Source organism: Pseudorca crassidens, chromosome 3 (assembly GCF_039906515.1).
Source record: "Pseudorca crassidens isolate mPseCra1 chromosome 3, mPseCra1.hap1, whole genome shotgun sequence".
NCBI classification, from domain to species: Eukaryota; Metazoa; Chordata; class Mammalia; order Artiodactyla; family Delphinidae; genus Pseudorca; species Pseudorca crassidens.
This window is the reverse complement of record NC_090298.1, coordinates 110,814,263-110,829,690: the sequence shown is the minus strand read 5'-3', so window position 1 is coordinate 110,829,690 and position 15,428 is coordinate 110,814,263. Positions and strand designations below refer to the sequence as shown.

At 54.5% G+C, this 15,428-nt stretch overlaps 1 protein-coding gene across 2 annotated transcripts in view; it reads left to right on the top strand.

Annotated features, from left to right (window-relative positions):
- Positions 1–15,428, top strand: part of FSTL4 (follistatin like 4) — a 450,257-nt gene that overhangs the window by 294,417 nt on the left and 140,412 nt on the right. For both annotated transcript variants that reach the window (XM_067731745.1, XM_067731746.1), the window contains 2 exons: positions 1,198–1,391; positions 4,963–5,086. In XM_067731745.1, the coding sequence (XP_067587846.1) occupies positions 1,198–1,391; positions 4,963–5,086 (318 nt within the window). The remainder of the gene's footprint in view (positions 1–1,197; positions 1,392–4,962; positions 5,087–15,428) is intronic.

The window sequence follows — 15,428 nt, the reverse complement described above, 5'->3', positions numbered from 1 at the left end:
CTATCATTTTATGAGCCCTTACTTGGTGCCAAACCGCTGCTGTGCCTTTTATGTGCGTATCTTATTTAACCCTCCTAACAGCCCTGTGTGGGAGGCACTGCTCTCCCCACTTCACAGATGAAATCACTGAGGCACCTTGTGCAAGGTACACACACGGGCAGCCACAGAGCTGGGACTCAAACCCGGTGGACTCCAGATCCAGTGCGCTCCAGCACCCCTGAGCTATGACCTGGTGCCCTAAACTGGCCTTAGATTTAGGGGGACGAGCCCCAGGCCCCAGACACTCCCTTCCCAGCAGGGCACTGGCTTCACCCTGGACTGGATGAGGAGGAGTGCACACCCCTGCTCCAGGGCTCAGCAACACCAGGTGCTGGAGTACATATTCCATCCCGGGAGGTGGGGAAGTGGGGCCAGAGAGGCTCTCCCGTTCGCTAACAACCAGCAGCCTCCACTCACGGTGCAGCCCTGTGCGGGGAGCATCCTCATGGCCTGTTGCCAGCGAGATAAACTATGTCATGTCACAGTGCGTCACAGGCCTCATTTGCCAAAACACTGTGTGGTTCGGATGCTGTGGACCAAGCATGGCCATGATAAAAGGCCTAAGAGCAACGGGCTGTGCGCTTTGGTTTTAATTTTGTAAAAGCTGCCTTTTGTGTCTTGGTCGTAGGCTTGTGTACTCATGTTCGTTTTGAAGTAATCCAGCCCTGGGAGTGTACCTAATTAACTTAAGCAGGGCTTATTAGTCCTGTTAACTGGAACTCGCTAATCTATGAGACCAAGGATTCCAAAGCAGCCTTTAAGGTAGGATTAAGGCAAAGATGAGCTATTACAAAATGGAATCGGGGCGGCTCTCCTAAAGCCGCTGTGGGGCTGTGCTGGGACTTCCCCTGGACGGATCTCCCCATTCCGTCTGGCAAACACTCTGTGTCTGGCTGTAGTAGGTGCTCAATAAACATTTGCGAGATGAACAAACAGGCTCCTTCCAGCATTTGCATCATGTGTAGCATGTATCCACTGCTCCATAAATATTTATGGGATGGACTGGTGGACAGACGGACGAATAGGTCTCATGCACTCCGGTAACACCCTGCACTGCACATAGTGAATGCCCAGTAACTGCCGATGGGTGGGGTGGATGAGGGTCTTCTCGAGACCGGGGGAGGAGTCTGGCTGCAATAACCCCATCTTCTCTTCCAGGTAACCCATGCACCATGGCCGACTACGCCCGCCTGAAGAAGGCCCTCCTGGCGCTGCAGACCCGCCTGCAGCCACTCCATGAAGGGGACAGCAGACAAGACCCTGCTTCCCAGAAGCGGCTCCTGGTGGAATCTCTGTTTAAGGACTTGGATGTAGACGGGGATGGCCACCTCAGCCGCTCTGAACTGGCCCAGGTGGGTACGGCATTCGGTGAAATTGCATCACGGAGGAATCCAGTTTTCCATTCTGCGTGTGAAGGAAGAGAACTGGGAGATCCACATGGGGAGAGTCATTTGTAACCGTCTCTGTAATGGGATGCCAAGGAGGCCTTGCTCCTGCAAGAGAAAGCCACCTCCCGGGAGTCGGAGAGCTTGTGTTTAACACGTCTCGAGAATATCTGACAAACAGAACGATGTCAGTGTCTCCTTCCCACCAGCCACCGTCAGCAAATATTTACAAACAAGCTCTGAGGCACTCTCAGCTAGCTGGTGAAACACACACTGCACACCGGCTGGGCTCTGAGGGTTTCATTAGGAAGTAAGTCTTTTCTTCCTGAGTCCTTTGCTTTCCTCAGCAGAGAGGTTCAAAGGAAGCAGGTTTGGTTCCCACCAAACACTTCTGGAGCTGTGACCTGGGTGTCCCCACGTCCTCTCCGCTAGGACCTCGCCCTTTGCGGTATCCAGGAATCAGTAGCCCACACCCCAGCCTGCTGGCTTGCGGGAAGCCCTGTGGCCACCCCCAAACACTGCTCTTCCCTTTGAGAAAACACTTGGATGGGGCCTCCCTCCCAGACACAGCACACGTGTCCCTCTGTCCAGCTACAAGGTGGTACAAGGGCCTGGAGCATCTGCAGCAAAAAGAAGCGAGGAAGGAGCAACCTAGGGCACCAGGCAGGCCAGCTGCAGGGTGGGCCTGTTGGGTGCTGGTGGCAGAAAGGCAGGCTGGGTGGCCCCGAGGGCCTGAGTTCCTGCTCCTACTCTGCTTGTTTGTCTCTGAGGGCCTGGGGCCCTGGAGCCACACCAGGGGCAAAGATATGGAGGGAGGACGAGGTCAACCTCCCCAGGAAGGGTGGGAGGGCCTAGCAGCTCTGCCCCAGAAACCACAGAGTGCCCTCCACCAGAGGACAGGTAATAGGATGAGTCCCCACCTTTGATGCTACTTTAAAGAAATCCTTCACAAGGCACAGCAATGACCTCATCAAAGCTGTGACCAGGTCACCAGGAAGGACCAGGCTAGGGAGGGTCCTGACATTTACGGAGCACCCACTGTGGGCTCGGCACTAAGCAAGGCCCTTTACTTGTGATGTGCCCAACACAGATGTGTTCCTCACTCGGAGGTAGAATAGCTACGAACGCAGACTTCACGGTCAGACTGCCTGAGTTCAGGTCCAGCTCCAGCATTTACAGGGACCTAGTGGGTCTAGGCAGACAGCTTCGCCTCTCTGTGTCTCGTTCCTTGTCTGTGACCGTCGCAGGGTCCTCAGGAGGGTTAGATGAGCTAAGATGTGAAGGTCTCAGCCTAGTGCCCAGCACGCGGCACGTTCTCAGTAAGTGACAGCCGTCAGCATCACTTCGTCGTCATCACCTTTATTGTTGTTACTATTTCCTCCTTAAACCTTTCAGCCACCCTTTGCTGTGTGGTAGGTGCTAGTGTTATCCTCCCTTCCCGAGTATTTTTAGATGAGGAAGCAGCTCCAGGAAATCAGGAGACTTGCATGCAGAGTGTGTACTACCTAGAACATGGTGAACTAAGACAAAACCCGGGGGCGGGGGGGTGGGGGGGGCGGTGAGTGGACCTGCTCTCCTCACGGTACAGGGGGCTCCCTGGGGGGAGGGCTCCCACCACAGGCTCCACCTGCTCCTCTCCAAGTCTGTGGGGATGACAGGTGCCCATAAAATCTGAGTACACAGCAGTTATCCAGACGCTTCCCCACGCAGGGTCCCCTTCTCAAGTCCAGCCAGTCCAGAGCCTGCTTCCAGGGAGTGTGTGGGGAAACACAGATCCTAAGGCGTTTGCAGACCTGCCCCTGCTCACCCACACCTGGCAGCCTGTGCAAGTCCATCCACGGCCCGCACCCCGGGAGGCCTCCCAGGCACATGCCAGCCTGCATGTCGCCACTTCCAGCAACACTCAGCCCCCAGCTATGGCTAAGAGCCCAAGGGGCGGGGCCAGGGACCCACAGGTGACCCACGCCGCTCTGGGGAGAGCCCAGGTCCTGTTAGTTACGGTTACCTGGCTTACCTAGCCATCTGGCGATTCGATTCCCCGCAATACAGGCTGTGCGGGGAGCCCGGAGGGCAGGCGTTTTCTCCTTATTTAACAGAGGCGGCTGTGGGCTCTTGGTGCCCCAGGCCCACGTGGCTCCCGGTAGCTGCCAGGTAAACAGAACCTTCCTGGGCGCATTGCTCTAACCCAGCAGAGACATGCCCCGAGGCACCTGAAGCCATTAACAAGCATGGTAATTGGACTATGATTTCCTCTTTAAAATTTAATGTGTTTAAAGTACATTTCATAAATCTGCCGCGCAGGGGCCAGCTAAAATGGGCCTTTCCTTGACACTGAATCAGAGGCGTCCGGGAAAAACTCGTCAGTCCTATGAAAAGTTAATCAATTTCCAATACAGAAATAGACAAAGGGAAATTTCCATCTTTGGAAGATTGATTTCGGGCGTTACGGTTGATCGCCCTTTTATCGAACACTCTTACTTGCTGGGTGAAGGGTCATTTTTTTAACATTATCACATTAAATTGCATTTAACATAGCAGGCCCAGCTGAGACCGTTAAATAAAGAGGAAGTGCCTCTGTTCCCCTCTCCCCACAAATGTAAAATCATTTTCTTTCTTCTGAGATTTCCTTCTGAGCATTTTCCTTGCAAGACTCTAGTTCCAGACACACGTGCCAAAAGGTGACTGGTCATGCTGGGGAGACCTCTGCCCTGTGGCCCAGGCCACATCCAGAGAGGAGTTCACAGGGGCTCCCCCCTGGTCCCCGTGACGGAATCCTAAGGGTAGTGGTTTGTGTTCCTGGCAAGACAGGGCAGGCAGAGACGGGGGCCCAAGCCTAGGTCAGTAGAACGGCAGTTTCCCCTTCCTGGGGGGAGTGCTGTGGCTAGGATGTGCTGCCCTGAGATTGGAGTGGGCTGGTGGAGGCGGAGAGGGGAACACTAATGGAGCAGTGACCTTCCAGCTCTACGTAGCTGGGAGCCACTGAGTTCGGCCACTGTTTGCTGGGCTTATTTGATCAGGCCCCTTCTCTTCCCTGTTTCCCCATCTACAACGTGAAGGGGTAGATCAGGTGACCACAGGATCCTTCCCACCTCAGACTGTCTGGGGTCTGTTTGCCCAGGCAGGGAGAAGACAGACCTGAATGCTAATCCCGAGTCGGCCCCAATCACTGGGTGACCTTGGGAAAGTCCCTTCCCTCTCTGAGCCTCAGTTGTCTCATCTATAAAATGAGAGAATCAAACGAGACAATACCAAAGAGATTTTGATGCTCCTCATGGCCCACCGAGCTGTTGCTGGAGTCCCCACACGAACGAACACACACACACACACACACACACACACACACACACACACACACACACACACACACACACACACACACACACACACACACACACACACACACACACACACACACACACACACACACACACACGCTGGTGAGCACAGCCCCACCCACTTGGCCTGAGCCATTTTCCAGCAGTGCCCACAGCTCTGAGCTCACTCCTGGTTCTAGCCTTGCTCCCTTTCTCACCCGCAGCACATGCTGAAGGAGCAGGGCCTGGAAGAGGACTTCCTGGGGTGCTCACCAGGCGACCTCCTCCGATTTGATGACGACAACAAAGACGGCCTCCTGACCCTCCATGAGTTCTACACAGCCTTCCGTAAGTCAGGCCCCAGTCGGGGCTCGCAGTGGGCAAACAGACATTCCTGCACCAAAATGGTGTCAGGGGCCTGGAGTCTGTCCTTGGTTGTTTCCAAGATTGGCTTCTTCCATAGGTGAAAGCAGTTGAATTTGTTTTGCAACAAGCCTGAGCTTTAAGGGAAGAGTAAGGACGGTAGGGGTCGGGGGGGGGGCGGGGGGACTCGCTCTGCTCCTTTTGGATAAAGTTGCTTCGCGCTGTTGCTATTGTTTGAGGGACCCGGGACTGCGACGTGAGCACGGTTAGGAGGGCACTGCCTCACATCGCTAGGGGATTCTGTGACTGCACATGGGGGAGCGGATGTTAGGGTTCTCCCCAGGCAGTGGCCTGGCCCCATCAGGGAACCCTACCTGGGGGTAAACCCTGCAGGAGGGTGCTGGAGGCTTGGCCAGGCAGGAGAGGGAACAGTCACTGTGGAGGATGATGAAGAGCAAGGGTCCTGGTTGATGAGAGGCAGGGGAATCCCTGGAGAAGAAGAGACAGGGGGTGCGCTACCTAAAAACGGAGGAGGTGCCCGGAGTGGACCCTCTGTGGGGTCGCTAGTACATATGGCAAGTGGGTAGGGCAGCTGAAGGACACAGGTCTTCTCCCTGAGGTGCTGCCCCAAGACATGACCTCGCGCCAGCCGTAGCTGGGGCTGGAACAGGGCTTCCAAGAGATGCGAGATGCAAGAAGGAGCCCCAGGTAACTGCAGACAAGCTCACTAGGAGAGGAGAGGGAAGGGTGATGCGGGGGCCCTAACCCGAGACAAGAGGGGACATTCTTGGCCCCAAAGAGTTGAAGTCCCTGTACGACAGACAGCATTCAGGCTCTGCTTAAAGCAGGTAATGTGTGTGCCCTGTGTGAGGCGCCCTTGGACGTGACCTGCAAGCTCACGGCTCCTAACTGCAGGCCCTGGAACTGGGGGAGCAGGGATGAGATCCCCAGGGTGCCCTGAGTACCCTGAGCCCCAGGTCCTGGCATCCTCGGCCCCGGCCCCAGGCTGTACCTGGAGTTCCATTTTCCAGGAAGGTATTCCTGCTTCGTGGACATCTCTGTGTGCTATTCCAAACATTCACAAGGCCTGAAAATCCTTGTGATCTGTTGGCAGCAAGAGCTCTTGTGGCAGATAGAAGAGGTACTCATGTGACCTAAGAGGAGAAAAATGAGTACGATTCTTCCCTGTGGGAAATGTCCCTGAGCTTGTCGCAGGCGGTGCCTTTCCAGTCCACGACGTCCCTGTTACCAAGGCCCAGAGTCCAACCCCCAGTTCCCGGGCTCTGCTTGATACACGGTGACTAGGTGTGGCTCCCCAACCTCCTCCTTCCTGCCCACGGCTAAAACCCATATCTGCATCTGGTGGTTCATAATAAGGTGTGAATGGCTGTAGGCTCAATCTGCTGTGGGAGGGGTTTGCTTTGTGGATTGAGGAGCTTATTCCATGAAATAAATCTCTAAATTTTAGAATGTCTGGAAGTATCAGCAACTCCAGAGACCTAGCTCGTGAGACGATTCTTAGATTTTTTCAGGACTTTTACCAACAAATGGTTGGTAGCTTTAAATCAGCCATAGTAGGAGTGTTTACAACACAGAAATCTACACCTACACAGATGCTGCAAAAGGGCGAGGGTGCTCTTTCCCCTCTGGAGAGCCCATTGCTAGGCGCTGACCTGCACACGCTGGACGAGACCCTCCCTCCCCTCCTGTCCTCAGCATTCACCTCCCGTAAGCTTCTCTCCATCCAGCTTCCCCAAACGGAGCCCTCTTGATGATGCCATTCCCACAGGGCGTGAACAGAAAGAGAGTAGACGTCGGGGCAGATGACAGGGTGAGCCGCCCTCCACGTCAGGGAAGCAGCAGCGTGCTCTCTGGGGGCAGCTCTGAGACAGTGCCTTGTGCGCTCAAGCCCCTCTGAAAAAGGAACTGTAACGAAAAAGATCAGTGCCTTTTAAGAGCTGGGGGCCAAGGCTGGACTTCAAGGACTTGGGGGATACACTGAGCATCGCACTCAGATGTCCCACGATGGCATCGTTAGGCAGAGAAGGGCACTGCTTAGGCACCGTCCTGGTACCCGGTGCCACAGAAGCCTCTAGCACATGAGCCCGCTCCATGGGAATTGGTCTGGGACCAAATAGGAGCTAAGGGTCTACTTTCAAGGAAATGGCAGCATCCCTGTTACCCCTGATGAAAGAGAAGCCCTCCCTGGCCTCCCTAGTGAAGGTCATTATGCCTGTGGAAAAGGAGGGAAGTCCTTGCTTCACCTCCAGCCATATGTCCCATGCACAGCAATGTGCTGTCTGTTTCCCTCATTCCTGGGTTATTATTTGAAAAGCTTTATAATCACCGTTTTTAAAGCAAATTAGATTCTGCTGTCGCCTTGGACTTGTTTTGAACCGGGCAGCCAAACCATTCATCACAGCCCAACCCAAATAACAGATATGCAATAAAACGTAAACTCGCAGCCGTTAAGGAAGTTGCAGCACGAGTTGACCCTGCCACAGAGGCCTCACAGTCAGCCACTCGGAGCGCACGGGATCAATGGTCTTTCAAAGTCACAGGAACTCTAAGTTCCCGTTGCTCTGGGAATGGATTTATGGTTCAGTGAATGTTAAATAGGAAATTGAAATGAGACATATAGGTACAACTTTTTAACCAGAAATCAATAGGCATTAAAGAAATCTCCCTCAAACTCGGAAAGTAATATCTGAAACATTTCAGCAGCAACATCTTGGGTTTAATTTTCAAAACTGCCGCTGACAGTCTGGCAAAAGTTGAGGCTTTAAACTTGTATTTTTTAGGCTCTATTTTGCCAGGATCCTTGAGTACCAGGCAGGGCAGGGTCTGTGGGGTGACTCCTGGCACAGACTCGGCCGCTCTATTAAGGGATGGGTCTAGGGGAGTTTTCCCTGGAGAAGTGGGTTGTACTTATGAGTTTTTGGTGTTGCGGGTGGATCTCCTAAATCGCGTCTTCTCGTGCAGCTGGCGTAGCCCAGGCTGGGCCGGTGTTTGCCATTGTCTATGGATGGCTGAGGGCAATGCCAGGGACCCTAGGGCTGCTGGCTGCCGCACTCAGTTGAACGGGTTCATGATGGGGCTGCACCTTCCTCCTGACTTTGCAGAACAGGTGACCCTCCCCTGAGGAGGGCAGAGGACAGATCCCTTAGCCGTGGAAGTCAGGTCAGCCTCTTTCTGTCAGAAGGTGGGAAGGCTGCAAATCACCCATGTCTGTACAGTGATGGCAGTGGAATAGGAGGGTGACCTCCCTCTCTTCCTCTGTTTATCATCCAAACGTTCTCTTCAGGTTGCTTTTGGCTTTCCAAACCACAGGCTGATCTCGGAACTAAAGACACAGTGTCCCCTCCGCACGTGTCCCCCACCCTTCCTCCCCACTCCTCCCTCCCCATCCCTAACAAGCCCCAGAACCTCAGAGACCCAGGCCCCAGGATTACTGGTAAGCATGGTGCATGCCAGCCTGTCTGTTCATCTCGATAAATAGATCTAAAAGTTGCTCGCTTAAAAATCTTTCTCATAATGCATGTTTTTGCACTTTTCTGAGTGCTTGGGTTGGGAGCATGGGAAAAACTTGTTACTTTAAACGAGGATTTTTCTCTCACTTTGAATTCATTACAAGTTCCTTCTGCTTTTCAGAAAAATACTTGTCCTTTTCCTACGAGAGCAATGTGCTGCATGCCAAGGAAGGGTTTGCGCAGCTCGCGGTGCAAGATAAAGGGCTTCCCGTGTTAACATCTGGGATCACAGGTGCACAGTGTCCAGGAGGAATACCCGTGTCAGGGGGACTGCAGGGAGCTGATTGTGTGAGAGTCAGATGCCCTCCCTCAGCTCCAGGCAAGCAGGAAGGAAAACAGTGATTTAATCTGATTACTGCAATACCTCTGTATCAGGGCAACTCTGTAAAACAGAGGAGGTGGTCACTTGGCGAATTTACAGCTGTTTTTCTGCCATTGTTTCTGCGTAATGAAAGGATGGTTACGGCTTCACCTCTCACGTCGTTATCTTCTGGAATGAATAATGCCTGCCCAGGCCAGACGCCGTTATCTTAGTCAGCCCTCACAGCCACCCTGTGATGGCAAGACAACGGCAACTGTCCCTCCCCCAAACCTATCCGGCTCTTTATCCATGTAGCGTGAGTTCAGACAGGAAATTCAGCCGGTAAGGATACCACTTTATCCTACTCTGTTCATTTCCTTAGTTTGGGATAGTCAATAGCAACATTTCAGATAGCATGGGGTTTATCAGAAGTTTTATCTGAGAATATTTGTCTCTTGAGTTTGGAGAGCAGGAGTAACCTGCGCGCGCTGGTGTCGGTGTTGGCGGATGCTAAGACCATTAGTGTGACGACTCCCCAACCCCAACGTGTGTGATGCCTCATGCAGGACTTGCAAATCAAGGGGCAAAGAAAACAGATTCCCTCTCTTGGTCCCTCGTTTGCTCAAGGGCGTAAAACAGCTAAATTGGAGTGGCCACTGGAGGGAGGAACTGGAAACTGGTATCAGAAGGTGCTGTGAGTCTCACTACCCCCTGCCAGGGACTTTCTCCTCACCTCCAGTGGAGAGAGGGGCTCCAGAAAGTTTCCACGCGAGCTTCAGTGCCCCTGAAGCCAATGTCAGTGTGCCATCTGAATGCTTTTTTGCTTGTTAATATTGCTTTAGTTAGTAATGAGCTCTTACTACTTGAGTCATATAAAATGATATCTGGCATTTATCATGTGTCAGCACTGTGATTATGTCCCAATTTTACAGATGAAAAAACTGAAACTCAGAGAAGTTAAGTAGCTAACCCAAAGTCACACAGCCAGCAGGTAGGAGAACCCCAATGCCTGGTTCCAGAAACATTTCATGCATTTAAACACAGGTCGCAACTCATCAGCATCTCCATGAAGGAGACTCTCACTGTCCCCACCGTGCTTTTCCCTGAATTTCAAGTCCCAGCTCAATGGTCTCGTCCTCCAGGAAGTCTTCCTTAATTTCTCTCCTCTACCAAGCCCCACACGCTTTCCTCTGTGTGCCAATAGCCCTGGGTTCATCTCTACACGGTAATAAGACTGTGGCCTGGTGGTTGAGTGTGGACTGAGTCAGACCTTGTTCAGATCCTTGTTCTGCCACTTACTAGCTGCGTGACCTTGGACAGGTCTTTACCAGAAGTTAAGCTGAGCTTCAAGTGCCTTAACTGTAAAATGGGTATACTAGCCACCACACAGGGTTACTCAGCACTAAATGAGATAATATGGGTAAAGTGATTAGAATGATACCTTGTATATGATAGGTGCTAAGTAATCATTAGCCAGCTAGGTCAATGATGGAGATGATGACGGTGATGATAAAGATGTCTGTGTGTTCCCAGCCCCCGTCACTCTGTGCCACACTATTGTCATCTGGCCCCGTATTAGTCCATAGGCTCCAAGAGGCCAGAGGCTGTTTTGCTCACCATGTGCTCACGGCAAGCAGAGGCATCCAAGCACAGTGTCACCAAGGGTCACGGAGGGCCTTAGCACGTCTCCGGGGTGGGGGGGCAGAGGAAGCAGCTTGCTGGGGCCTCACAGGTGGGATCACTGGTGGGGAAGCACCAGCCAGGCCAGACCAGGCCAGAGGGCACCTCCACGGACGCCCCTGATCTGCTGGATGAGTGACTGGGGTGTGAGGTGAGCCCCTGATGCCCACATGGGCCTAATGCTCCCTTAATGAAGACAGAAGCTGCTTGTCCCATAAAGCTCTCGTCCTGCTCCCAGGGCCGCTGACCGGCCGTTCAGCCTCCTCGGGACACATGTTCTGTTAGTCTATTAGGTCACCTGCCTGCTGCTTCATTACCCCCACTCCCAGCAACTATGTGTGCAGACAAGGGGTCATGCTCAGAGCCGCCCCTCAGCCCATAGCCACATGCCCAGCAGAGGCAGCAGACCCTGGCTGTGAGCGGTCCAGGCTCAGCCCCACGGCTCCTGCCCCGCTCCCACACCAGGAGGTCAGCTTTGCCATCTTGGTGCAAATCTGTGCACCTTGGAAAATAATTCACTAGTGTGGAATGTGGGTTTGCACTTCCTCCTAGACCCTGGCACAGGCCCCTGCCGGGCCCCGCGGCCATCGCCCTCCCACCTAAGGCCACATCACAAAGCCAGCACCCACGGAGGAGGACACAGCATGCCCCGCTGAAAACTGGAGCCCCTGGCAGCTTGAGACCCCCAAGCTGGGCCCTGGCAGCCTGGGAGGACCAGCCTCTGGATCACAGCCACTGAGCACAGAGACCCCAGCTCCCTGACTCAGGCCAGCGCCAGAAAAGGCAGCAACACTGTTACTGGGGCACCGTAGGAAGACTGGGCACATGTGCCCTGGTGCTGGTGTGGGCCAGGCTCTGAAAGGAGGGAGCATCTGGGCAGGGAGCTTCTGGCCCATTCTCTCCACACAGGTGCACGGGGAGTGCAGGGTCCACTGAGTGAGGGGCCGGGCGGGCGACCAGAACACTTTAGGGGAGCCTGGCCAGGGCAGGGAGAGCACGCATGAGGAAAGGCGCAGACACAGATGAGGAAGCTTAGAAGGAGGAAAACATTAGGTCAGCCAACACTCCCAGAGCCCGAGCACCAGGCAGGGGACACAGCATGAGCAAGACCCCCAAGCCCTGCCTGCAGGGAGCTTGTAGTAGTTGGGAAACAGAACCACCACCCAATACAGCAGGAGCTGGGACAGAGAATAACTGGGTGCAGGCTCGGCAGGGAGGCCTGCACACAGAACTGGGGATAACCGGGCAAAGGGGGAGGAGAAAGGGTCCTGAACAGATGTTGGGAGGGTCTGGTCCCAAATGGGGCAAAGGACTTGGAGTGAGTCAGGAGGCTGTCACGAGGTGCGATGGCTGACCAGTGGGGCCCCAGAGGGCAGATCTCGGACAGAGGGGCCGGGCCAGGAGAAGGCCGACTTCGCTTGGATCTGCGGGGGCCTACCCCAGCCGGCCGGCGGGCCTGGCAGGAGCTGCTGGGGAGTGGTGAGGCCCCTTCACTGCAGGTGCACACCCTGCCTCCCCCCGCACCCCCCCCATACCCCATACCCCATAAGGCGCTGGAGAGAGCACTGAGCATCACGGGGAAAGCCAGACTTCACCTTGGAAGCCCTTTTAGCTTCAGATCTCCAGTGATGACTGTCAAGATGATAAAGTGAGCAGGGCTGTTGTCTAAGGTCCCAAGGAACTGATGCTCCAGTGCCTGAACTCTGTCCTTCCAGGCTCTCCCTTCTCTGTGAAAGTGGAAACACAGCCGAGGGCGTGCTCACCCCTCAGCCCCAGCTGGGCAGGAAAAGCCATTGGCAGCCCATGATGGGGGGGGGGGGCGGTGTTCAATGAGTGCCTTACCCCCATGGGGAGCCAGGGTGGTAAAATGGGGCCCCCAACACATGTATCAGGACTCTGGGGTGAAACAGTCTCGCCCGGCATCACACCATGGCGGGGTGAGTTCTGAGCCAGAACTGCTGCTCACCAGCCAGCTTGCCCTCTGCTAGTTTCTCCTTGGAATTTTCAAACCCAGATGGCCTCTTTCCCATCTCCAGTGGTTTGCTGCTAACAGCTGCACTATTGGTCCCACTTTCTAGCATTGTCTGGAGCCGAGTTTTCAAGCACTTTCCATTTTTAAAGATCCCAGCTGGAGGCTGTCAATGGCCTCAGTGCAGAGCAATTGAATAGTAGAAAATGAACTTGTTACAGGTTGTTATCGAAAATCTATTATATACAAATTGCAAAGAAAACTCATTAAAATAGGACGCTTTGGTGATTTTTTTTTAAGACCCTCCTCTTCGAGGGAGAGGCAGGGGCAGGGTGGCTGGATACCTTGTTTCTCCCTGTTCTGAGGTGAGAGCTCCTGGTGGCACTCCAGGCCAGGCTGTGGGTCTTATGCTCATGTGCCACCCAGCCAGCCTGACTTGAAGTTTTGCATAGAACAGAAACGTTAGTAAATACTCAGAAATGGCTGCAGAGGAAACAAAAAATTTCATTACAAAGATATAAAATGAGAACAATTTAAATGTCAACTTTTTACCAGGATAGTACCTTATTGTCCTCATAAATTTCACTGTTTTTGCAAAACTTTTGTGAGAACTTCAAGGACCTAAACGTGCAGTTAAGCACTGAAGGTCACATTACTGATTTCCAAGCTTGCTCCCTGGGGTTAAGGTGCTGGGAAGGCTTGGGATGTGAATGGGGGAGCTGTCCGGAGCCCAGATCTCCAAGGCGTTCCTCAGATGCCGAGGCTGCCTCTCAGGCTCCCGGCGAGAGCCCAGAAAGCAAGGCAGGCTGCCCCCCAGCTCGCGGCCCCCTCGTCCTACCGGCAACACCCGCGTGTCAGTGTGGATGTGGCCTGGGGGTGGTGTGGGCTCTGTGGCACCTGAGACCCCCGCGGTCTGAGGCGTGGAGGAAGCCTGCCTGGTATATGCCTGAGAGGTGAGCCCTCCCAGGGCTGTGCGCCCCTGGGGAGGATACTTGGAGCATAAATCACTGTCCTGTGCCTTGTGGTCTTTCCTTCGTGTCTAGCCACCTCCTTTCAGGCTCTGTGACAGCACCCCGCAAGACCTCCCTGGCCACTACCACTCTGTAGGCCCAGCTTGTGGGCCGGACATGGAACAGAGTGCTGGGGAGCGACGGGGCGAGGCCTCTGCTTACATGGGCACAGCAACCAACAGGGTGGGGCTGGGGGTGCTCGCAAGCCCCAGCACCAGGGTGGCCCCTGGCAGGAGGTGGATGGAGAGCCAGGCTCTGGGCGCAGACCGGACCTGGATAGGCGGAGGGAGTTGTCTTCTCCTGGGAGAGGAGAAGGGAAGGGCAAGGAACGCCCAAGCTGCTGCTGCCTGCCTGAAACAGGCATTCAGGCGGCACGTGAGGGGCTGGTCGGAGACCCTGGTGACCCATCCAGGTGTCCCCCGCACCGGCCACACCTGCTGGCTCGCAGGTCCTCACCTTATGGTGACTATTACTCAGCAACTCTCCAACCCCCAAAGGCTGAGGGTGCCTCCCACTGGCCCAGGGCCCAGCCCCTCCCCAGGCCCTGCTGAGTCCTGCTGGGCCTGGGACTGAGGGGAAGGAAGATGGTAGGTGGTGGATGTATGGGCGGAGCCCACGTGACCAAGAGTACCTGAACACAGGAAGCAGCAGAAGGGACGAAGCAGAAGCAAACCCCGAAGGCAAGAGGGCGAAGGAAGGTAGGGGCTGCGTCTGAGAGCAGGCAAGGTTGTTATTGCCCGAGGCATTTTGTTCCAGCTGGAAGACAAGGGAGTAGGAGAGAGAGACAGAAGCCTAGAGCTTTCCACAAGGTGGCTGTTCAGCCTGGCATATAGTAGGTGCTTGATAAACACCTGTTGAAAGGATTAACGACCACGATGGATTTTTCTAAATCTCAGCAAAGCAAAAAGGTTCAAGGCAGTTGTAGCCGTTCCCAGAGAGAATGCAGAACAGTCAGGTGGTTCTCTGGTGGTAGAGGTCATCCTACTGCCCACACGTGACACTGGCCGTGTTCCTCGGGGGTATTGGGTTATCTGGGTCACTGGGTTGGCAGAGAGTTGCCAAGACAGCTCCCACCCCTGCTGTAGTTCACTCACCCCTCTCCTGGTGGGACTTGTTTTTCCCCAAAAGCTGGCCCTCTGAGGGAGAGCGCAAAGCCACCTGTAGATCCCCTTATAACTACGGCATCTGACGGGTCCTTACCAAATGCCCCCTGGAGGCTCCAGGCTGGACGCTGTAAGGCGGAGGCCCCAGGCCAAGGAGGCGACTGGGATTCAAATGCCCTTCGCAGTAAAATGGGGACTCGGGAGGTGTCCCCACTGATGGAAGAGAACATGTTCCGATTCTGGGTAGAAGGCAAGCTGCTCACGGCCGTGTGCGCCAAGCCCCGAGTTCCTGCCTCAGCGCACACAGGACTTGGTGGGGTTCTGAGGGCCTCAGACCTTTGCCTCCACTTCTGGACTCTGCTCTTGTTCTTGGACCCGTGGCATCCAGCCTGGGACTAGGACAAACAACGTACATTGCCAGTCTGTTGACCTGCAGGAGGGCTCCGCAGAGGTCCAGGCAGGAAACCAGTTTCATTCTCCTCTGTGCAGACTTTCCAGTGAATCCTGAGGCTTCTCCTGCCTGGGGGCTGAGGGCGACGATGAGCTGAGGACCACTGAGCAGTTGTCCACCAGCATTAAGTGGCCTTCTGGTGCTCTTTAAACATGGGGCTACTTGGCAATGGTTTTCCATTTCGGGCTTTGGCCAGGATTCCAAGTCCTCTGGCGCGGTCCCGTTCCTGGATCCTCCGCAGTAAGGTCTGCCCAGGGGAGGTGGGAGGGAGGCTGTGCGTGCG